The following is a 26,398-nucleotide window of genomic DNA, read 5'->3' as shown; positions in this document are numbered from 1 at the left end:
CAGTATTACAAATCTGATATACCTACTATTACTTCTCATAGTAAAACTGTGAAAAAGCACACTCGGGTTATCAAACTTTGCTTCTCTTTCTCACCAATGAGAATCGTCTTTCACCAGAAAAAAAAGTTTGCAAGTTGAAAGGGAAAAACGTACCATTTTGGCGGCATATTTTCCAATTAAAACAAAATAATGGTGCAGTGCATTTTTTCTGATAAGAGTTCCAAGCAGCTTTAAAAAGGGGGCGGCGCGCGCCCCTGCGCCAATGCCTAAATCTGTCACTGCAACTGAGCAACTCTAAGATGTAAAAATCTCCTGATAGAAGGGAATCAGTGTCAGTGCAAACTACAAATCACACCAGCAGTGCTTTCCAATGGAAAACAGTTATCAGCAATATGTTTTGGACAGGGGTGCCCCTATGTTGTAATGCTTAAAGCATTCATTTGGCACACACTATGTTTCATACTGCATATTTCCTGATTATATCAGGCAGTAGTTTCTATATGTCAACTGAATGTGTTCAGACCAAATATTTGCATATAAATGTGCTGATGACCAAACTGTTTTTTGATTAAATATTTTCGCTCAACATATAATACACACAGACACACACACACACACACACACACACAAACACTTATATATATATATATATATATATATATATATATATATGTATACATATATATACATATATGTAAGTGTGTGTGTGTGTATATATCTATATATATATATATATATATATATATATATATATATATATATATATATATATATATATATATATATATATATATATATATGTATATATAGATATATATATATATATATATATATATATATATATGGGTCTACTGTATAAGTTCGAAAATACACTTCTTCGAACTCACACAGTAGACCCTGGGTTACGCGAAAGTGCACTTAATCGAAAGTGCACTTTTGCGAAACCTGCTACAGTGAACGGGCTAAGTACTGCCATTTAGTGCAGTAATCACGGACCTTAGGACCTTAGGGTTAGGGCACGGGTCATGGTAAGGGGATAGCTAGTAGGGCTATCCCCTTACCATGACCCCTGCCCTAACCCTAAGGTCCGTGACTACCGCACCACAGTGGAGGACATAGCAAGTTTTCCTACTGTCCTCCACTGTGGTGCGATCCATTCGTAGAAGCTGAGTTCGCGAAAGTGCACTTTCGAATAAGTGCACTTTCGCGTAACTGAGTGGTCTACTGCTCTTTTTCAAATACGTGGTATTTGATGAAAAGCAGTAGACCCATATATATATATATATATATATATATATATATATATATATATATATATGTGTGTGTGTGTGTGTGTGTGTGTGTGTGCATTGTATATATATATATATATATATATATATATATATATATATATATATATATATATATATACATATACATATATATACACACACACACACACACACACACACACACACACACACACACACACACACTCACACAAACACACATTTTGATTCTGGAACAAGTTGGTTAACAAAAAGCAGTTTGATGAATAAATACAATTATGTGAACAACAGTGTTGGAATTCTGTAATCTCTGTGAACAACAGTGTTGGAATTCTGTAATCCCTGTGAACAACAGTGTTGGAATTTATGTAAAAGCTACTGTGGCTTAAAATGTGTTACCACACACATTTTGCTCTGTCCTTATTGCAGCACTGCTACATGTTAAAGGTTATTTAAAACAATCACTGTGATTTAGATGTACAATAGTTGTTACATCTAAAAAGAAGCACATACTATATAACATGAAGACATTAAACTTCTAGTTCTTGTTATTACACATTAAACACTGTACAGATAATTATCCTTACCCTTGTCTTTCTACAATATATTTTATGTAACATCTTGTTTGGTTTGGTTTTCATCATACAAATAAAAAAATATGCTAATACTAATAAGGAATTCAATAATGGTAGAAAACTGACCTCCTAGTTTATTAAAAACATTTCTTTAGCAAGCCTTAAGAAACTTATTTTAAACTCACAGAGCATGTGCTCCTCCCTCCACTACTGGGTCATGTATTATAAAGTCTTACCTTCACATTTCTGTGTGATTTCATGAAATTTGTGTCCAGCTGGGCATTTGCACTCGAAGGACCCTACTGTGTTAACACAATTCCCTCCTTGACAGATCCCTGGGATAGCTTGGCATTCATCCACATCTGTCAACCAACCAGAAAATAGGGAAAACAAAAATATTAAGAAACACCAGCACAAACCATTTAATAGGCAAGAGTTAAACTCTTAAAGCTGCTAGGCCCTCATAGTACTTGCGATGCATAATGGTATCAAAAATACTGCTCATGTTGCTACTAAGCTAAACTGCAGTGCACTCTGAATAACAAAGGAAATACTGGGAGCCAATGCAAGACATAACTAGTGATTAATTTGTCTGTGAATGTCATAATAAGTGACCCAAGCAAAGAAGTATTTCCTAACATTTTGGCGACAAGCCTTGGGGTTGTTGCCTAATGCATTTAAATATTAATAACTAATGAAAAAAGTGAATATTTGTTTATAATTGTAGGCAACTATAAACAAAATAGCAAAGTTACTCTGTAATTTAGTTGCATTCTAATTATTTAACTCAGAATTAATGTTCACTGTTTCAGCTGTTTACAACACCAGTCTTTATGCTTGAGGCACATTTGTTCACTTATTTTGGTAAAATGAAGTTCTCTATTACATACAGTTGTAACATTCCTTGTGCTTCACTTGTAATTACCATCAAAACTTTCATTATTAATTAAAAAATACTAGCACCCCCCCAAACAAACACACAAGTCCTGTTTCAGTAGAAGTCGCTTTAGGCACTCTGGACAGCAGTTCAGGGGTCTTCTTTGCACTACAGCATCAGATGGCTACTTTTACAACAGTGTCTTCTAATAATGTCTCTAGGACTTCCTTGCTGAAATTCTAATGCCATGAGAAATGAGTGTTGTTTAAAGCCTGAGTACATCATCTACTCTGGAGTAAGAAAAGAGTCAACCATCATAACTATCATAGTTGTACAGTCTTGGTCATCTACCTTACTTAAAATTGTGCTATAACAGTGGCATGTATACTGAAAAGCCAAATTTCACTGATTCAACTTTTCAATATACCGATATACTCCACTGAAACTTACTAAAATAACCAAGTCATCAAAACAAAGAGAAAAGAAAAAAAATCAAAAAATAGTCTTTTCTGCAGGGAAGCAAACCTGCCTGTATCCCTACACCCCAACTACTTTAATATACCAACTCTGAGATTGCACAGTAGTAGGAAAAGGCCAAAGTCCTGTAAACTACTGTGTGAGATTTCGCACAGATCACCCAGAGCATCAAAAACCAATAGTAGTATAAGTGAATCTAATGGAAAGATTCACTTACACTACTATAACCAAAAAAGATTCAAAGAATCAAACCACTACATGCATCCATGTACTAAGCATCGAAGTACTACAGCAAAAACAATGTTCAGATGTTATGAATCTCACACAAGTAAATGGAACCCTGTCAATGAACATCCATCCTTCTTGGGATACGGAACTGGTGATTAAGTCTTCTTTTAATCTGGCTCTGGTTATCCATCATGCTCTGGTTACCAATCCATCCTTCTTTATATGTATCTTCCTGGTCATTCACTCAGACAAGGGTACAGAGCTGGTTATCAGTAAAGTGCATTACCTTTCAAAAACTTAAAAAAAGGGAAAAAAACAGGGTTCCAAGAATGGGAAAACAAGACAACAGAAGCAGGGTTACCTAATTTAAAAGGGTATTTCACAGCTACACAGTTAAGACTCCTATAGACAGCACAAGCAAAAACTATAATTCAAAGTAGAAAGGGATGATGATGATGATAATGATGATGATGATGTTGATGAAGCAGGGGGAAGCTCAAGCAACAAGCAGAGACTGGGATTTTGTATGCAGGCCTTTAAGAAGAATGACAATAACCATACAGAATAGTATATCCATAAAGTAGCAGAAAGTATTCTAAAAACTAAATCAACACAGGAACGGAGAAAGGAGATTCTGCCAATAGGGATGACTGCAATCTGGGATACAGACAATAGGCAATAGAGGGCTAGAATTTACTGTAGAAAACTGGCAAAGGAACCAAGGTATGGCAACAAGTAACTAGAGAGGGTAAGATAACAGAATGGGAAGACACCAAGAATGTATTTGGACTGCAGGTTAGAGAGTGCCTTCCCTATCAGGGGCTGATATCAGAGTATAGGCTAAGAGAAAGAAGTGGGGGGGGGGGGTTCTAAACAAAAGACCAACAGTGGTAGAGTTTTTAATAGAATCTAAAATAGAAGCTGTCATTAAAAAAGAATAATTAGTACAGCATATAAAATATTGCATGATAACTATAAGAATCAATCAGTGGAGGTTAGAAAGGATTGGGAAGAAAGACTGGATAAGCAATTCACAAAGAAACAATGGGAGGATATATGTATGTCTCCCAAATATGCAACAAAATCTAGAAGATTTAGGAATTTTACCTGGAAATGTTTACATAGATATTTTTATACCCCAAGTAGACTCCAGAGAATTTTTCCTCAGGCAGACAGCAAAAGTTGGTGGTATGAAAGGGAAACAAGAAGAAATTGTGAATATATTTTCTGGGAGTGCAGTGAGTTGGCGTACTTTAGGGATTACCTGCAGGATGCAATGTCAGAGATACTGGGTGGACAGACTGGTCTAACAAGGGAGATGATTTTCCTGAGTTATGACACAGAATCAGAATTGCCTAAACATGGTAATGCCTTGATATGTCTAATAATGGTGGCTGCCAAAAAAGCAATTACTAGAAAATGGAAATCAAAATTTAAACCAACTATACTGGAAGTAGTGAATATAGCAACAGAGATAAAACAACTGGAATTGGGATCTTTAGAAATAAATAGGAGCAAACTACATAGGAAAAAATGGGAAATATAAAAACAACACATACATGGGAGGAATGAGGTTTAAAAGGCATCAGGACTTAAATGAGCAATGTAATGTTTGAGTGAGAAAGATTGGGTAGATTATAAGTGATGTATAATGTTTGCAACTGGGAGTGTGTCACTATGGTTTGTGATGTAAAATGCTTGCAACTAGGATTTTGTCGGTGTGGTTTGTTTTCATTTATCTAAATGTATAATTACTTATGTAGTAAGCGATGGTTTAATACAGATGTGTTTTGTTTAAAAAAGCAAGAAATTAATAATTTATGTAATATTGCTTATATTATATGATATATAGCAATATATGTGAAGTATAATGCTTATTATGTTAATACAGTTTGATTACTTTTATTTGAATGTAAATTTGCCTATGTCACAAGTGATAATTCAATAAAGATGTTTGAAAAAAAAAACATGACAACAGAAGCACAGGTCAGATGAGAAAAGTAGGAGAGAGATTTGTATGGTGCTCAGGAAGCAGGACAAGAGTTTTGCATAGGGAACTTTCGGATGCCAGAAGATGTGGGGTCTGCAATAGAACTGGAGTTTCACTGTACATATTGAGATAGAATTTGTGGTAGACTGGCTGGTCAAGCAAGAAATGAAAGTTAGACTGGGGAGAAACAGGGAAAAGGAAGTCGGCAGACTGGATGTGGTGGGAAAAGAAAGAGACACAGACAAGAAGAGAAGAGGTGGATGGGATAGAGGCCACCAAAAGAGTGCAGGTCAATGGGTGACATACAGGAATGTGAAAGAAGAAATGGAGGAAGCAGCTGTAGAAGGATGACAAAAAAGTGTGTTAAGGAGGGACTGTAGCCAATAGAAAAACAATTTATGAGGAGAAATAGAGTTACAAGCATCCATGGAGGAGCCAACACCACAAGAAACCAGCTGACAAGTAGGCACACACGGACATTCCACCAGAAGGGAATGGAGGAAGCAAGGAATTAAGGCGTACAATGACTGGTTGTGGCAATGGGTAAGTGAGAAGGGCTTCAGTGTGGTACAGACGCCAATAATTCCATTGTAAGACATCAATAATTCTCAGATCACAAAAGCTTGATCCAACAGGATGAACTGCACCTGCTACATTAAGTGTAATGGAGCAGTTCAAAATCATTTTTGCAGGGCCTACCTCCCCAACCTCACATCCATAAACTTACAGATCTGTATCTACAGTCACACAAAGTTCGAGAGAGAAGAAACTTCCCAAAACAGCTCACAATAGTCTTAGACAAGCTATCTGTTTCACTATAGCACAAGCAAGCAGGTGACTTCCAAGCTGTTCTGCTCTAAGAACTGTAGTCTTACTAGGACTGACTGGGGAACACCAACAGAAAGACCAGCTCTGTGACATACAGGTTTCATCTTTGTGTGGAAGCAACAGCAGTTTCTGAAAGAATGCACCTTCAAAGCAAGCCGGAAGGGGAAGGTCACATCACAGAAGGAAACGCTGAAGTAAATATTCTGGCAACATACAGAAGGCTAAAAACGATACATAACACAGCAGAGGAACAAAAGGGTAATTTGAAGTATAACTGGGTAGCATTACTTTACCAAGCAGTCCAGTAAACAGATGGGGAAAATATTCATTAAAATTAAAAAATGACAATCTATACTCAGCAAGAAACCAAACATAAGTACATAACAGGGGGAAAAAACACCATCAAAAACATAGAATTAAATCAAACAACCACAACCAATTTTAAGCTGTAAAACAAATAGCTCACTCTCAAATAGTGTTTTTCACTCTCCAAAAGATGCATTTTTCTATAACTTCAAAATTTATTATGCATCGGATAACATCAAAAACGTCATAAAGTAAATTATAAAGAAAAACAAAAAAAAAAGTCATGAAAATTAAAACCTTGCACCACATGTATGCCAATGTAAAGCCCTGACCGCCAGTCACTAGGTAAACCTGCATCACATACTGTACATGCCATTGTAAAGCCCTAATTACCATTCTACAGGTAGAAAAGTAATACCCCATTTTATATCCCCCCACCTCATGTACCACATTTTCATATGTCACACAATTCAGTAGGCATATTTTCCATCTGTATGCAATTAATGTCCAAACATTTTTAATGAGGGAGCATTCAAAGAGCAGATGACTAAGAGTTCATTCTAGATATATACACTCATCCCTAATACAGTACCTTTCATGACACATTTTCTTTTTTCCTATGTGTTTTTTCCTCTTCTGCTTGCTGACTATCAAGCCATCCCTTAGCTGTCTTAAGCTCATTTGTCTTGCTGAGAGCTGTCTAGAGTGGATGTCATCCATGGAAACAGCAAGGATACTGGTGCTCACACCAGCATCGTAGCAATGAAAGCTATATTTTATGTAAGACCCTAAAACTTCTCCTTAGGTGGTAAAGGGGAATCTTTGTCACTGTAGGGACCTCCTATGCCCCTCTATCAGCTTATGTGTGCTCTTTCATGTTGCTTTCAGAAGTTATCATTGGGGGTTTGGTGGCCACACACACATTGTTGCCTGCATTGGCCCCACAATTTTTGACTTTGTTTCTGCGCACCAGCAGTGCTCAAGTCAAAAGCCATTTCCTGAGCTGGAAGGTACCTGCCCCCTCCTCTAGTATGGGCACATCCTCCTTCTTAGTTATGGCGTTAGGCATCCACGCTGCTAAATGAATCTGGGTCCCCTGGGCCATAGTCAGAGATTTATCCCTCTGTCACTGGCACAGCATTTTTATTTCTATCTGAGAAGAGTCTTTTCGTAGAATCCATTCATGAACCTAAATCTATTTTACAGCCCACATATAAACTGGCAAACTCATCTCTTCTTTCATACTTATTTTTAGTTCCTCAGATTTTCATTCTATGGAAAACAAAAAACTTTAACATCAATTTTTTAAAGAGATTTTTCAGTTCCATCCTTTCTCGCCTCATCCACTCTCACCTTTTATACCATAACCTTTATTCACAGTTTCCTCATCCATCCTTCAGTATCAACAGTCATTGCCATTCCATCTTTTAAACATTAAAGTATTCCATTCATGCCATCTTCTTCCATGGAGCCAACTGGTCGCTCCTCAACCCTACAGCACTTCTTCCTGCTTACTAACAGTAATGAGCCAACCATATCTAACCAATCTTTGCTCAGTGAATTATACATTATATTCTACTTCACTGGATTTAATTTAGAACCTTAATAATGCCACAAAAGAAAATAAAAAACAGGACAGCTCCATAGTGTGGAGGGATAAACCTTGACTACAACCTGGGCCACTAGGTTTATTAGCAGTTCAGGTGTTTAAGGCACTATCCAGACGGGGAGAACATATACTTGGACAAGCCTATGGTTAATCTATAGTGGGGACAAAGGAAGTGCAGAAGGTGATGTCCTTAGGAGAGCAGAGGCATTGGCTGCTTCAATGCAAATGCAGGATGATTAGCCAACACTCTCCAGTGCATATGTTCCTCAATGTAATGAGTGCATGCAAGCAGATACGAAGCTAGGACATGAAAAATACTCTTGGTAGCAATAAGGGTCAGACTAAATCCAGGGAAGAAAGGAGAACTCAACAGACCCAGCTGACTAGGAGAGGTCCTGGAGGCAGGAGATGGTCAGCTGCAAGGAGGCAAAAACAGACTCCCCACACACACACACACACACACACACACACACACACACACACACACACACACACACACACACACACACACACACAAAATCTCATTTCCAAATGTGGCCAACATAAAAATAAAACTGCAAAAGAACAGCAGACGGAGTAAAATATCAATAACCAAATACAAAATGCCATCAACCTCTGAGGAAGACCAACATGACTGCAGATAAATCCACCGAGTATGAAAAAAAAAAAAACAAGCAGTGAAAGCCAGATGCTTTATTAAGGACTTAGTGCTTTCGTCCTGCTAGCAACTTCATCAGAATCTCTGAATATCCTGAAAACAGCATCTGCCTTTCACTTCTCGTTTTGTTTTTTTTCATACTTGGTGAATTTATCTGCCGTCACTTTGGTCTCCCTCAGAACATAAAATAAGACTTGCCATATATAAAAACTATGAACTAAAATGTTTTTTTACCAAGCCACTGCCTTAATTCCTATTTGATGCCTATCTCACTGCTGACCCATACCTGCATCAAACTTCCAGCTATATTCTCAAAGCCATCCTAATGATGCCAAAATTCAAACCCTTGTATCACACATTCTTCTATATTATACCATGACCCCCCCAAAACGTGCACGCTAATTGGCCAGCGTGCCCGTTGTAAATCGAGTTATACTAATGGAAAAAGGTCCGGTCGCCCGGACTTTTTTCCATTAGTATAACTCGATTTTTAAAACACTGTCTCGCTATGTTAAATGGGTTTAACATAGCGAGACAGCTTTAAAATAAGCAACGGAGATCTCCGTTGCTTATTTTAAAGCTGTCTTGCTATGTTAAACCCATTTAACATAGCGACAGTGTTTAAAAACGGAGCAAGGAAGATCTCCGTTGCTTTTTTAGTGTTTCGCTATGTTAAATGAGTTTAACATACCTAGACAGTTTTAAAATAAGCAACGGACATCTCCGTTGCTTATTTTAAAACTGTTTGGCTATGTTAAACTCATTTAACATAGCGAAACACTAAAAAGCAACGGAGATCTTGCTTTCTCCGCTGTTTGCCCACAGCTCTGATGTACTGCGCAGGCGCGCAGTACATCAGAACTGCCGCGGATGCCAGACATCTGCAGAAGGGCAGCAAACAGGCATTATACTATGCCATTATTTAAGAAAAGTAATAGTTTCTTTTCTTAAATAATGTCATATATAATAGCAATAACCACTTCTGGGTGTGGGTAATGCTAAATTTACCACGGTTGGCTGTTTGGTCCTCGGGCTTACCTCGGGACCAAACCACGCCAACCATGGGTAAATTTAGCATTACCCACACCCAGGCGTGGGTTATTGCTATATTAACCACTTCATACAAACCCTCAAAAGTCCCTTATTCATCTTAAAAGCTTCTTTTCATTCTCATTTGCCACATACTGTTAACACTCTAGGAAAAATTATTTTACATGTATTCACATTTTGTTAATTAGATGGGTGGGTGGGCTGGTAAAAGACTTTTTTTATAGCCAATAATTAGATCATGAGGCAGTGACAACAATAATACAAACAATGCAATATAATGCAGAGACCAGTATTATAATCTCTCTGAAACTCTCAGTGCAAGAAATGTGGACAAAGACAGAAATAATGGGGCAACAAAGGCTCAAAATAGGGTCAGATTTTAAATAATGCTCCTATAAACTTGGAAAGTTGCTAGAATAACAGTATTTGAAGTCTGAAACTCAAATGTATGTCATTATTTAGTATTATTTGCTAAACTTCAATCCTCAATGATTTACCAGAAAACCACAAATTTTGCGAGGAACAGACCAAAAATATCTGGCAGAAATCTGGACATTCTGCAAAAATGTAGACATTTGAGAGTATGAGTATCATACATATTGTAAAAAAAAACTGAAAAAATTACCAGCAGCTACAGAGATGCTGATGCACAGAACAATATAATACATACTTGCAAAAACAGAAAAAAATTACACTGCTAAAGCTGTTATTATAGAAATAAGAGGGACATACAATATGTACAAGATTTTACCTGTTCACATATCATATACAATATATCCGATGCTTGACACTGCTGAAAAAAAACTTAAGCACTAAGGATAGCACTATGATAGCAAAAACAGAAAAAATCCACGTCCAACCTGGAAAACGAACTTTATTTGAAGCGCTTTTCGGCACACAATAGTTAGCCTTCTTCAGAATACAATAAGGGAATGAATTTTACATATTTTTTAAACACAAAAAGGAGCCAAGTTTAATCAGTACTGCTTAATTAAGCAATTAAAAAATTAAACTTTTTAAAACTTTTTTAAAGACACAGATTTTAAGTACTGGAGAATGGTGCACTGTGCAAAACTGTTTAAAAAGGTATACAAATACAAAAAGATAAAGTCTTAAGGCATTTACATAATCAACTTCAAAGTTTATAAAAAAAGTTGACTAGATACCCAGTTAATTATTATGATTATATAAAAATACAACTAAAAAAAACAATTCAAAAAGGGAACAAAAAGGGGAATAAAAAGTAAGAAAAATGTTACCAGTATTAAACTATGGAATACTTATATAATGCTAAGGTTGTCTCACACAAAAAATAAAGATAACTTCTATCCACTTTTAAAGGCACGTTGAACATTAAACAGCTACTTGTTTATAGCCTTCTATTTATTATATTACTATAGTTGTCAAAAATGAAAGCAAATTTATTAATATCAGTTTATTATTTACCTCGCCAAGCTTCTCAATTTCAACAAAACCCCTATTGACAGAGCTTCATTCAGACCTGGAAAATTGCTAGCATTTAATTTTATTTGCCACTTCAATTCCAGTTCCAAGAGTTTGAGCACTCTGATAGCAGTCAGTCAGCATTTCCCAGAGTAAGAGCACTATGATAGCAGTCAGATGAAATAACAAAAAATACTAGAAGTGAGGAATCTGTGTCATGAAGAAATGAAAAAGAGCAGGAGGAACACACAGATAAGATTAGCAGACACCACTGAAGAAGGCACATTTATGTTCTAGAGCTAAGTAGGAAAACACTGCCTAAAATGGTAATTTGGGCTCCCTTTTGAAATGTCAAGACTCACAATTGTGATCCCAGGAATGCCAAAAAATAAAAAATAAAAACACTGAAACCACATATACAAACAAAGTGAATATCAAACATTGTTTTTCTCATTTAAAGTTATTTTTTGCAGGGGCAAGCCTACCTGCACCATCTGATGTGGGACGGGAGCTCTTAGATACCACAAACTTTTATATACTACCTCCACCTCCAAGATCATTACTCCTTGGAGAAAAGGGCACATTATATGAATGTCCACATTTTTTGGTAATTCAGACTTGCTATTCTAGGTCTCACACTACTAACAAGTCTAAGCATTTGAAATGGTTACCAGTGATTTTTTTTTAAACAAGAAACATCCTTATTGAATTATCACTTGTGACATTGGCAATCATACATTCATATAAATGAAAACAAACCATATTGACATATTTTCAGTATTTTATATAACCTACTAATTAACTTTTTGTAACAGCAGCTTCTGTTCTAGAGTCCACTAAAAACTCAACCAGTGCTAGTCTTTCATTTTGGATGCCCCTATTCCCTTCTTGTTGCTTATACTCTGATATCAGTTTTTGATAGGGAAGGCAATCTCTAGACTGCAGTCCAAATATATTCTTGGCCTCTTCTCATTCTGTCACCTCTCCCTCTCTGATTATTTGCTCTCAATACCTTGATTCCTTTGTCAGTTTTCTCCATTAAATTCCATCCCCTTTTACCTACTCTCAATGGTTATCAGTAATTTGATTAGGTAGATTCTTCCAAAAAGCAAGAGCAAGATAGAGAAAAAAGTTTTTCAAACACAGCTAACAAAAAATGGTGTTCATTTTTAATGGCAACATTACAGAGAGCATAAGAAGCTAGATGTACTCTAGGTTTGTTTGCCACTGATGAACAGCACCTGTTTTAAGGTGCTTAAAAGTAACAGTACTGGTATTTATTTTGTTTAACACAAACAGGAATAGGGATATTAAAAAGAATTAATGACTTAGATAAAACAAAACTGTCCCTAAATAAAGCCTGTAAAAAAGATTAATGTTATTCCAATATGGTGTAACACAGTAAAATAACATGTATTGCCAATCTGCTTTAAGCTCCCATTTATATCTCCAACAAACTTGCTTCTTTTTAAACATTAATTAAATTTTATGAGGTGTGAAAAAAGATGTATGCAAAAATTTCCAAGTAAAAAGTTTCCATCTAAGACAAGAAGTTGTCTGTTTGGAAGTTATTAAAAATATGTTTTTTATTTTCTTCATCAGGAGGTCTGTTATTAATGTGAGTAAAATGGTTCCAATAATTATCATTGCAACTTTTTGTTTCCTTGCCACTCTATATAATTTGGATAAGAGGCCCTCTCCCAGTGTATTTTGTTGCATTAATAGTATTAAAAATTCAATTAATTTTGAGATAAGATCACTTACACTTGGTTGCATTAAAAAGAGGTTATGTACTCACCATAATGTTCCATGTTTGTTGTCCTTGATCTCGCCTTCCTTCTTGTTGGTTGGGTTAGGAGATGATCCTGGGCTCCAACTTGGCCGTATTCTAAAGCTCAAGAGCTTCCACTGGCTCCAGGCTAGACCCTATGCCATCATGCATAGCGCTAGTTACCCAGATCTCATTTGTGATAACCCATAACACTTGACCACAATATGCAGATATATAAACTATAGGCATATATAAAAAATATATGTGTATATACATACATATATAAGAAAAAACATCAAGCCATAAGTAGAAACTCATATTCTATCCAACTCATCAGGCAGGAAGGGAATCAAGGGCCTATATAGCCAAAGATGGATAACTCGTCTCGATCCTCCAGGAGGGGGCCAGAGGATGGGATGCAAGAAGGAAGGCAAGATCAAGGACAACAAACATGGAATGTTATGGTGAGTACATAACTTCTTTATGTTATGTTGTCCCTATCTCGCCTTTCTTCTTGTTGGTTGGGACCGTGTCCCTAGCACCTTCTTCTTGGGTGGCTCAAAGGAATATAACCTTTAGGACTGTAGAACCAAAGGATGCCCTATTCCAGGAAGCCACATCTACTTTGTAATGAGTGATGAAGGTATGAGGGTTAACCCCTGTAGCTGCTGCACAAACTGAGCCTAAAGGCAGTCTGGCCTGAAAGGCAGTAGAGGTAGACAAGACCCAGGTTGAGTGTCCTCAAACTTTTCCTGGCAGTTGTTTGTTCTGTGAGTTATAGATGTAAGTAATGGTATCTGAAATCCATTTTGATAAAGTTACTTTTAAGACTGAAGTTCCCTTTTTGTTTTCTGCAAAGGATACAAACAATTGGTCAGATTGTCTGAATTGCTGTGTCCTGTGCAAGTAGAAACGTGATTGTCTATGAACATCCATTTGGTGGAGTTTATATTCTGCCTTGTTGCCATGGTTCGGAAAGAACACAGGTAGTTCTATCGATTGATTCAGATTGAACTCTGAGCAAACTTTTGGTAGAAAGGAGGGATTGGTTCTGAATGGAAGGAGCTTGTAATTCTGATACCCTCCTAACTGAGGTAATGGTCAAGAAAATCGTTTCCAAGTCAAAAAAATTTAGAGCACAAGAACTAGCCGGTTCGAACGGAGGAATAATCAAGGCAGCTAGGACTAAATTTATATCCCAAGGACAAAGTGGTTCTCTTATTGGGGGTCTCAAAAGGATAGTACCCCTTAGAAAAGCTTTGCATACCCTATGGGACATGACATTGTAACCCATTTCTCCCACGTGAAAGTTGGAAACAGCAGCCAATTGAACTTAGATAGTTGCTGCTGCTGCTGCTCCTTGGTTAAAGGTTTCTGTGAGGAATTCTAGGATCTTTGAAATGGGTGCAGTAAAAGGATCAATATTATTTTTGTCAGCCCAACAAGAGAACCTTTTCCATTTGCTAGTAAACAGCTTTCTCATGGTGGATTTGTGAGAGGAAATTAGAATATGTTGTACTGCTGGGGAGATGTCAGGAAGCCTGGCTAAGCCGGGAAGTGGAGGAACCAAACTTTCAGCTTGAGGGTCTGTAAGGAAGGATGGAGTGTGCCCGACTGAAGCATCAGCAGATCCGGAGCTGGGTCCAGAATTCAAGGCTCCTCCAGAAGATGGGGCCATAGAAATGGAAACCAGATTTGACAAGGCCAGTAGGGGGCAATGAGAATTAGCTTGAAACCCACCGATTTTCCTTTCTGAAGAACCTTGGGAATCAGAGGGAACTGAGGGAAGGCATACAGAAGTCCTGGGGGCCAGTCGTGAACAAGTGCATCCCTGGGTGATTGTCCCAGTGGGGGAACTAGGACAAAAAAAAAAGCTGCTGCATTTGGCACTGATGGATGTGGCAAAAAGATTGCAGCAAATCTAGTTCACAATGTCCTGTTTCACGTACCACTCATGAGGCATACGAATAACCCTGCTTAGCTTGTCCGCTATCACGCTGGATTTCCCTGGGTTGTACGTCGTGATCAGAAAGCGTTGGGAGTACCTCTCCCATTGCCATACTCTTAAGGCCTCTCGACATAAGGGGTAGGATCTGGTTCTGCCTTGCTTGTTGAGATACCATACCATTGACATGTTGTCCATCTGAATTGCAATCATCCCCATGGGGAGAGAGCTGTGAAGTGCTTGCAACGCCAGGAGCACCGCGCTCATCTCGAGGACATTTATGTGCAGGTGGTACTCGTGTTGCTGCCAAGTTCCATGAACAGTCTGTCCCAGATAATGCCCCCCCCCCCTTTTCTGGGAAGCGTCCAGGGTCACTGTGGCCACTGGCTGGGTGAGGACGAACGGTCTGCCTATTGTCAGCTGGGTGGACTGAAGCCACCATTTTAGGTCCTTCTTGCAGGTCTCCATGAAGAGAATTTTGTGAGACATGGGTAGATCTTGCATGCACCATTGAGCAAACAGGAGCGACTGCAATAACCTCATGTGGAAGAGCACCAAAGGAACTAGTGTTACTGCTGCCGCCATTGAGCCCAGGACCTTCAGAACAAATCTTGCTTGAGTCTTCTTCCTCCCGATTAAAGTTGCAACTTGGTGACGAATGGTCGACACCCTCTCCTGAAGTAATTTTGTTATCATGTCTCTGGTGTCTAGATCGACTCCTATAAATGTAATATACTGAGAGGGCAACAAGGCAGACTTTTCGTAGTTTATGGTGATGCCTAGCTGAGAGCAGAGGTGGATTGTGGTGTCCCTTGTCTCGGTTAGTCGATGCTCGTTGGTGGTGGTAAGGAGCCAGTCGTCCAGATATGGAAACACCCAGAATCCTAGATGCATCAGATCAGCCGTGACTACTGCCATACATTTGGTGAATACCATGGGGGCTGTGGTGAAGCCAAAGGGCAGAGCTCTGACCTGGTAGTGACTGGCTCCCAGCTGGAAGAGCAGAAATCTCCTGGATCACCTGTCCATCTTTATATGGTAGTACGCATCCTGGAGATCGATGGAGCGCATCCAATTGTCCTTTCCCAGAAAGGGAAGTATGGACAGCAGTGTCACCATCTGGAACTTTGTCTTTTTGACAAACTTGTTGAGTCTGTTGAGGTCCAAAATGGGCCTCCAGTCCCGTTTTCTTTGGTACTAAAAAGAACCTTGAGTAAGTTCCAGACCCAATTTGGTCTGCGGGGACTTCTTGGCTGACTCTTTTTCTTAGCAACTTTTGAACTTCTAGAGTTGCTTGTTCCCTTAGATTGGGTGGCACATCTGGGGTGAATTCTTGTTCTTGGAAAGTGGTGGCATAGAGAAAGGAATACTGTATCCCCTGGATATTGTTGACTGTACCCATGTTTCTTTTGTGATATTTTGCCAGGCTTCTGGGTACATTGAGAATCTTCCCTGCCTGCCTCCAGATGTGGACAGGCGGGCCTCCATTCAGGAGTGCTGGAAGGGCCTACCAAAGAACATATCTCTGTCACCCTGACTCTGCAAACTCCCTCTGCCACGAGGATGGCTTCTCCCATGATTACCCCCCCCTTGCCCTGGGGGGGGGGGGGGATTCACCACATACGTCAGGCAAAGCTCCCTGGGAATTCCACATTTTTCCACCTTTTTGACCTTTGGGATAAGGTCTAGAACAAGCGCAAAAACATACTCCCACAGCAGAAACTCTTGTCATCCTGTTCACACCTAGTTAGAGTCTCTTTTACCTTAGGCCCGAACAACAACGAGCCATCAAAAGAGACGTTAATAAAGGAGGACTTGAAAGGCTCTGCAAATTGACAAAGGCGCATCCAGGAATGTTTCCGTAAGGCAACTCCACCGCCTACAGCCCTGCTTGCTCCATCGGCTGCATAGGAGATAAGCTGCATGGAGGAGTTAACTACCGAAGATAAGGTCGCAAACTGAGAAGCAGTTTTCTCTGCAGCTCCCGCAGCTATAGGATTTTGTAAGGTATCTCCTAGCTCTCTCAGGAGATCCCTCTGAAGACGAGTGAAATGGGATAAATAATTCAGTGACCTGAGAGTAAAGGCCGCTGAAGAAAAGCACGCTTCCCGTGTCCATCGTATGGGACTCTTTGTTCGGCAGATGGACAGAAGTAGAAGTCTCTGCTAATTCCTTCTTAGTGGCCGCCGCAAGACCATAGCATCAACTGGCATGTCCTTGGTTCGGAAAGTTTTGTCATCTGCTGCCGTTATGAACTTATTGGGCCTCCACATAACTGGTTCCATCATTTCCGGAGAGCTCCACGCCTTTCGACTTACTACCCCTAGCAGCGGCTCAAAGGGTGGAGACACCCAAGAGGTGGAAGGTCGGGAACCGAATGCATCTAAGTACACGGACTCATCTTCAGAAGTGGAAAGCGACTTCCAGCCACCTCTCTGCTTGAGGATTTCCAGGATGTCCAAGAATGAGATATCCTCAGAGGGGGATCGTGGGAACCCTTCTGAGTCCTCCAAGTCTGTGTCCAATGTCAGGGATTCAGGGGAGTCCACATGCTTCCTCTCACATGTCATCTTCTGAGGGACAGACCTCCTCAGGGGGATGCTCTGGGGAGGTTTCGGAAGAAGGGTTGGGGTCACCCAGTGGGGCATCCTAGGGCACTGGTTCCCTACGCTTAGAATGGAGGGGTGGTGAGGGGGAAGACACTGGCTCAGTATGGGATGGAGTAGCTCAAGCCTAGGGAGGAGCTGTCTGAGAGGACAGCACATTCCTCATCACCTCGAAGGCACCATGATCCCTGCCCGAGAGGGTCCCTGACTCTGAAGAAACGAGAGACCTCTCTCGCACTGAGGGCGATGGCTCCGAGGCTGATGTGGGAGCTCAGCTCACCTGCACCGAAGCTCCAAGAGGGAGAGTGGGATTGGACAAGAGTTTGATACCACTCCCCTCCCTCAGAGCCAACGAGGGAGAGTCAGCTCCCAGATCCCTCGATAGAAGGAGGTATCGAGTAGATCGAAGCGGATGTCGGAACTGAGAGACCAGAGTTTTTGGAACCGACGGTTCCACCACAATGACTTCCATGCACTCCAGCTCCGAGCTCAGGTGAGTCGAAGGAGGAATAGATGATCTGGGGAGGTAGAATAGTTGGCTCCACATCCATACGGGCTGATCTCGATAAGATTTTGGTGAGAGACGGTGTCTTGAGAAGCCTCTTCACCACCCTCTCTACATCATCATCTGAAAGGCTCCTGGACGACCGAGAGGAGTGGGTGGAAGATCGATGACTGCCTGCCACAGACTGTAGAAGCAGTTACTGTGGAGCAGACCGCACTGGTTCCAAAGAAGGAGACCTAGTCCTTTTGTGGCTCCTAGACGGTTCCGAGGACACTGACGGAACCGCAGGAGATAAAGTCTTGTCAGACCCGAGAGGTTTCAGATCCGATGAACTGGAAGATTTCTCTCTGTGTCTCAATGGCTCTGAGGTCAGAACCGACGGAGATGTTGGTTTGGAGGATGTTCCTGGTTTACTTGCCTGATTCCCTTCCAATGGTGTGTCAAAGGGCCCTTTTAGTAAGCCTCTCAGTATAAGTTTGTTTTTGCGCTCCTGCAGGATTCTGGCACTGAAAGCATGACAAATGGAACAAGAGTGCTACAGGTGCACTGCTCCCTGGCAATAAACACAATTTGTATGTCTGTCAGTCAGGGACATTTTTTGGGAGCATGCATTTCTTGAATCTAGAAGGTTTGGATTCTTTGGGCACTTCTTTAGTCATTACTGAAAGCACAAACAGCAATAAGCACAATACACTATTGTAATCAAGAAAAGAGAAATCTGCAACTCTACAATAACCATAACAACACTATATCTAATTTTTTTTTTTTTATAACAAGAAATGAAAGGTAACAGAAGGGGACAGCCTTTAAGTTAAATGACAACTCCCTCAACTGAGGAGAACCTCTAACTTAATCGGCTAACTCCTTAGCAGAAAGGGAGAAGGGGGGAATAAGGGGAAGCTCTCTAAATGAAAATGGGCTGAGAGCAAGGGGGAATCCTCTCATTAAAAAGGGATTTGAAAGGGGGGGATAGGCCTGAAGAAAAAACAACAGCCTACACAACAACAATAACAACCAGAAAGCGGAGATAGGGACCTTAGACAACTACTACTAATCTAAAGAAAGATTTCCTGAAAAAAGATAAGATTTTAGTACAGCATATAACAAGAAATATCAAAAACTTATCCCAAGCCTGTCTCCAGCAATCTCGAAGCTTCAAGCGGCAAACGAGATCTGAGTAACTAGTGCTAGGCATGATGGGGTAGGGTCTAGCCTCAAGCTAGTGGAATATCTTGAGCTTTAGAATACGACCAAGTCGGAGCCGAGGATCGGCTCTGAACCCAACCAACAAGGAAGGCGAGACAGGGACAATATAACATCTTAATTTTACCTTCTATATATTGTCTGCAAGATTGCACATTCAATCACATATATTTGCTTAAATCATATTTACTTATGATATAATCAACAGAATGCAGTTTTTTATAATTCATTAATTGAAACCAATATATCAATGTTTTTTCTTTAAATGTAATCATTGTGTCTAACTTTGAAGGGAAAATATAATTTTGAGTGTATGCTATAGGGAAAAGAAGAAAAATCCATGTCTTATATGTTGAATTTCTATAAATTAAGTTTCTTAAGGTATTTAATAAATTAGAAATAAAAAAGAGTCAGCTGTCTAGTGAATATTTTCTGAAAAGTAATCTTTTTAGCAACCAATGTAAACTATTGTGTAGTATAAGATTATGATTTGAGTTTATGTTATATTTAAATTTTATGAAAAGGCATCCTAGAAACTCTTTTCCACCTGGCTGTGCAAATAGTATTTATCCAAAGAGATACTGCTTTATTAATTGATGATAAAGAATATAATTCTAGATCTGGTAGTCCAATCCCTCCTGCTGCCCAGACTCTTATATGATGACTTAAGGCAATTCTTGGTTTGTCAGGGAACTAAAGAAATACTAAAATTAATGTAGTAAATTCTTTAATGCATGTTTTACATGAGGATAAAGCTAATAACTGAATAACACATAAGGTTTTTGGCAAATAATCACTCTGATTATAGACAGTCTCTCTTCCATTGTGAAGAAAAAAATGCTCCATTTATGTATATGATTCTTTATACTGATTATACTAGTAGTATAATTGCAATTTATTATATTATTAATGTTACCTGTTATAATTATCCATAAATAGTTCATTTTTCTCTCCTTTACAACGTATTTAGTAAATCTATCATGCATTCTATCAATACTGGCATTCATGGGTAGTATTTTTCTTTTGTTATCATTACAGGAGAGAGCATTTTTTTACTCATCCACTGCCTTAAAAACAGTAGAACGGGAACTATCACTGTAACTCAGTGTCAGAAGAATGTCATCTGCAAATAATTCCCAATCCTTTCTGATCTCCTCTGATTGATTCTTATAGTTATCATGCAATATTTTAGAAGCTCTACTAACAGCAGCTTCTGTTCTGGATTTTACTAAAATCTCTACCAGTGCTGTTTCTTTCTCTTTGCATATATTTTGATATCAATCCTTGATTGGGAAGGCAGTCTCAAACCTACAGTCCAAACAAATTCTTGGCATTTTTCCATTCTGTCATCTTTCCCTCTCTAGTCATTTGCTCCCATTACCTTGATTCCTTTGCCAGCTTTCTCAAATAAATTACAGCCCACTCTTGCCTATTGTCTATATCCCTAATTGCAGTCATCCTTATCAGCATAATCTCCTTTCTCCATTAACTTGTTGGCTTGGTTGTTAGGATACTTTCTGCTACTTTACAGATATAATAGTCCATATGATTATTGTTATTCTCCTTAAAGGCCTGCATCCAAAATCCCAGTCTCTCCTTTTTTCTTGAGCTTCCCTCCTTTTTCATCATCATCCCTTTTGACTCTGAATTATAGTTTTCTGCTTGTGCTATGAATAGGAGCATTAACTGTGTAGCTCTGAAATACCCCTTCAAATTGGGTAATCCCTAACTGCTCTGTTCTACTGGAAGAATCAGCTTATTCCACTTGACACTTGCCATCTTCCCCTCTCAGATAAAGTCCTTCAGCTCTTTATTAATTGCTATCCACGCATTCTCCTCTGGTCAATAAAAATATGCCTGACCTATGTATAAGACTAATCGACTAAAAATATTTTAACTGCTTGCATCTTACCATCCATATAACAAAGCTTCTGTTTTCCCAGTTTTTGTATTAACGTTTGTTTAGACTCTTCACACATATACTTAGCTGCCACACCAGAATCATTTTTAATCCATACTCCTAAATACTTCATTTTATCATGTCCCCATAATATGGATATTGCTGAACCAATTCATATGTGGGTACATACTTTACCGCTATTGCTTTTGTTTTAGCTTCATTAATTTTGTATAATGAAAAGATTTGAAACCTTCTAAAAATGTTCCACAACACTGCAATATCTTTTTCTGGTTTTGTCAGGTATAAAATAATATAATCTACAAATAGAGCCAGCTTTTCTTGACTACCATACCAATTATATCCTTGAATTTCTGAGCCCCTTATTTTCTTTGCCAAAGGTTCTGGTGGTTGTGCTGTGGTAGCGTTGTCGCCTCACATTAAGACGTTGTCCTGTTCGATTCTCAGCTAGAGCGTCTTCTGTGTGGAGACATGCATTGATAGGCATACCTATGTTGAAGGTTGTGAGTCAGGGCTGGCAACTCGGCACTTAAAAACCTGCTGCCAATCATTAGCGGACCGGAGTTCCGCTGTGGCGACCCCTAACCGGGAAAATCCAAAAGACACAACAAAGGTTCCAAATATAATGCAAACAACAAAGGGAAAAGAAAACACCCCTGCCTGATTCCTCTGCTCAAGCAGAAATTATAAGAGAAGACCCCGCTGACTTCAATTTTCACCTCTGATCCCTCATATATCCTCCTAATCAACCTAATAATTTTTTCAGGAAATGCAATTACTTCCATTGCCCCTGCCCATAAAGTCCCAGCTTACTCTATGAAATGCTTTCTCTGCATCAAGACCCACCAGCAACAATGGTATTTTCTTACATTCAGCTTCCCTCTGGATCATCAGTTTTCGTGTTTGCCTCCCCTACACAAAACCACAGTGACCCATATATCTCAATTTTGGCATTACTTTTACCATTCTTTTAGCCATTATAGACATAAACACTTTATAATCATGGTTTAGTATTGAAATGGGCCTGTATGAAGCTGAATCTGATGGATCTTTACCCTCTTTAGGTATTACACTTACCACTGCTTTCTTCCAGGATGTAGGTACTTCTTCTCCTCTTAAAAATACTGTTAAACAAAACCTTCCAGATCTTTATCAGTCTTTTCCACCTAGCTTCCAAACATCCACAGGAATACCATCTTTTCCTGGGGACTTTCCTGTGGATTGTTTATACATCACAATTTTTATCTCATCTCCTCCAGTCCTAACCACTAGTAACTGAGCCTCATCTGCCTCTAACCTTAGCATATTTTATTCTACCATAAACATTTCTCTTTGTATCTTTTCTTGATTTCCATATTTCTCTGCTTTATACAGACTTTCATGGACTTTCCAAAATAATTCTAATACCTTTACAGGATCTCTTGTTACCTTCCTTGTTATAAGCACCCTAAGCTAGGCGACAACCCTTTCTACTTTCTGTTGCCTGAATCATTGTGTGAAAAGTTTTTGTGCTGTAGTGTTATTATAAAAAAACAGTTGCTTAAAAGCAATCTTTCTAAACTTGTGAATATTCTCAAGGTAATCCCTTATTTTCTGCTTAGCATTCTACAGCTGATCCTCTTCTTGTTCTGTCAGATTCCCCCTATTGTGCAATACTTTAACATTTGTCAGTCCCTCTAAATAATTCTTGTTACTTCTTAACCATAGCTCCCTTTCTTTTATTTCCACCCTATTTTTAAACTCCACCTTAATTTTATCCCACTCCTTAGCTATATTTTCAGAAGCTCCTGAATAATATCTACTACTCATTCCTTAAATTCCCCTCTTTTCAACAGATAAGTGGGAAAGCACTAGTGTCTCCTTTTTATTTAATTACCCTGTATTTTTATTTTAATTATTATTCACGCATGATCTGAAATAGTAATTGGGTACATATCAAGACCTTCAATTAAATGCACGTTCCTATGAAATGTAAATTCTGTTGATCCTAGCCCAGTTTTTATATCTTGTGGAATAATATGTAAATTCACTCCAAACTCCTAATACTGAATTTACACCTTCCATGCCAAATATTTTCATAAATTTCTTTAAAAATATACCCTCCTTTGTTATACTTTCCCTTCTGGGCCCCCCAGTCACATCTTCACAAATGCAAATCAAATTCCAATCCCCACCTAAGGTGGAATATAAATACATGCCAGTCTAATCATCCTCCCTTGCAAGTAGCACCTTAGCACTATAAATCTTCCATTATTATCTTTTTATGCTCTTCTATTAGTAATGGAGCTCCTCTTGCAATTAATATAAGTACTTCTCTTTTCCTTTGTCCCAGATATTCTGCTGAATAACCATCCTGAAAAGCTTTCTGTATCACATTCACATGTTCAGTTCTTCCCAAGTGTATCTCCTGTAACATAGCCATTTGCACTATACATTTTTAATATAGATCACTGTTCTTTCTTTTTTGTATTTATCTGTGAAACCATTGACATTTAAAGACATTACAGAAAGCACTGTTATATTAAAAAGTTATTATTCCCACCTTTTATGTATAACACCTTTTTTGTTAAATGTCTAGTTTCAGCGGTTGTGTGATATGTATACACTGTTTGGCAAGTTGAACTTTTATATAGTTGTTTCCTGTCATATCCATTTCAGCCTACGTCACATCTTACAAAACGTTTTGTTTTACTGAAACCCCTCAAACAAAAAACAAACCCCAAATACCCCCTAAAACCCATTTATTCAATACTAACACAAAAAGCTATGTACATCTTCAAATACTGAAGTGTTACCCTGCTAATAGGAACAAATGTCCTAAACTGAGAGCCACGCTCATAAACTTAAGTTAACCTAAAAGAAATGTTATCCATGCTAAGAAGCATGGTGCAGCCTATGATTCTGCTAAGTGCTAACTGGTTTTGTCTTATCTTAATAGCTCTGCCAGCTGGGAAAACCCCTGAATGCTTTCAGAGAACATTATCTCCTAGCCAACTTCTCTCCCCCTCCCCCCAGCCAATCACTCTCTACCAGAATGTAACCAATTTCTCTTTATCAGGTTGTCTACATGGAGTCATGAGAACCAGACAGACAATTTCTAATTCTCAGATTTTTCCATGGACACATGAGAAATATGCAGTCAATTTCTCTTTATCATCTTTACTATTAAAGGTTTAGGTGGCTTTCTCATAGCCAGGTTTGCACCATACATGCAATATGCCCTTCAACTAAGAACTCCTACTGTGGAATGCCAGTCCAATTGCCTATTTGTACTTTCATAAAATTAATCCAGCCTGTCCTTCCAGCTTCTTTGATATAGCTAAAAATTTCTGTTTTTCCCTACGTGCTCTGTCCTCGAATTCTACTATTTTTTTAAATATCTCTTCATGAGCAGTCTCATATTCAGCCAGTCTTGTCTTCATTTCAATAGCTTGTTTTATCAGCTTTATCACCTCATATGAATATCTGTTTAAATGTTCTTCCATTGTTACACCCTTTTTTTTGTTTGTGTTGATATATTCCATTAGTGTTTCATTTATTTTAACCAGGTCTGTACAGTGCAGTTGTTTTATATCTTCCTGTAGGTTACTGGAAATCATGTCTGGAGGTGCACTGCTTTTTGCTGAACAGCTGCAAAATTTTCCCCAGTCAATGTTTCTTCCTCACTTTTTGTAGCTGATTTTTTCCAGGTGCTCTGTATTTCTTTTTTCCTAGCATCCAGGAAGTATACTTAACTAGCCAGTTACTGAAATTTATCCATAAGCACAAAAGTCTACTGGCCTTCTCTGCTGAGTTTTAGTTTTCATACTGGGAGAGCTAGAGTTAAGCTGTTACTCAATGTGCATCCATCTTGGAAGTTGTACTTCAAATGCACTTGGTTTAGTCTTTGGTTTCCATTTTCAATCAACTGCTTTTTGGCAGCCACCAGAATTAAACTTAGCAAGAACTTACTATGTCTAGGCAATTCAGATTTTGTATCCCTACTCAGAAAATCATTTTCATAATTATATCTGTTTGCTCACACAATATTTCTGACAGAACATTCTGTAGGGAATTTCTGAAGTCTGCCAACTCACTGCACTCCCAAAACATATGTTCCCAGTTACCACTTTCTTCACCATCATATGCCACCATTTGCCATTTACCTGAGGAAAATTGCATTGAGTCTACTTGGGGTATAGAAATACCTATGCAAACACTTTCAAGCAAAAATCCTAAATCAGCTAGACTTTGTGGCATACTTGGGAGCCACACATATGGTCTGCTTTTGTTCCCTGTGAATTGCTTATCCAATCTCTCTTCCCAAACTTATCTAACCTCCTCTGATTGATTCCTATAGTTACTGTGAATTATTTTATATGACTCAACTAAAACACTATCATAGCAGGTCTTTCACTTAGGATCCCCCTATTCTGTTCTCTTTGCTTATACTCTGATATCAAACACCGACAGGGAAGGCAGTCTCAAGCCTGCAGTCCAAATGTCTTATTGGCCTCTTTCTATTCAGTATCTTTCCCTCTCTAGTTATTTGCTCCCAATGCATTTGTTCCTTTGCCAGTTTTCTCCAATAAATTCTACCCCCCTTTTGCCTATTTTGTGTACCCCTAATTGCAGTCATCCTTATCAGCAAAATCTCCTTTCCCCATTCTCATGTTAGCTTACTACTTAGAATATTTTCTGCTGCTTTATGAATATAATACTCTGCATGCCTGTTGTTATTCTTGTTAAGGATCTGCACAGAAAATCTCACTCTCTCTCCTTATTTCTTGAATTTCTCCCCTTGTTTCAACATCATCCCTTTCCATTTTAAATTATAGCTTTCTGCTTACGTTAGGTATATGAACCTTAACTGTGTAGCTGTAAAATATCCCTTCATTTTTTCTGCTGGAAAGATCAACTTATCTCACTTGGCCATTGCCCTTTTCTCCTCAATGATACATTCCATTAACTCTTTATTAATTATTGTCCACAACTTCTACTCTGGTTGATAAAAATATGCCTGATTTATATATATAAAACTAAAGTGAATAAAAACATATTCACTGCTTGTATCTTGTTAAATAATCATAAGCAAGAGCTTCCAGTTTCTCAGTTTTTGTGTTATCTTTTGTTTAGTCTCTTCCCACATATCCTTAGCTGAA

General features: G+C 38.6%; 1 protein-coding gene across 3 annotated transcripts in view; it reads right to left on the bottom strand.

Moving 5' to 3' along the window:
* The window catches only part of FBN1 (fibrillin 1), a 4,097,759-nt gene that overhangs the window by 3,301,203 nt on the left and 770,158 nt on the right, over positions 1-26,398 (bottom strand). For all 3 annotated transcript variants that reach the window (XM_044077620.1, XM_044077621.1, XM_044077622.1), the window contains exon 8: positions 2,080-2,205. In XM_044077620.1, the coding sequence (XP_043933555.1) occupies positions 2,080-2,205 (126 nt within the window). The remainder of the gene's footprint in view (positions 1-2,079; positions 2,206-26,398) is intronic.

This window comes from Protopterus annectens, chromosome 7.part0 (genome assembly GCF_019279795.1).
Source record: "Protopterus annectens isolate FY-2018-M chromosome 7.part0, PAN1.0, whole genome shotgun sequence".
Lineage (NCBI taxonomy): Eukaryota > Metazoa > Chordata > Ceratodontiformes > Protopteridae > Protopterus > Protopterus annectens.
Note: the sequence above shows the minus strand (reverse complement) of the source record. Positions and strands in the feature narration are given on the sequence as shown.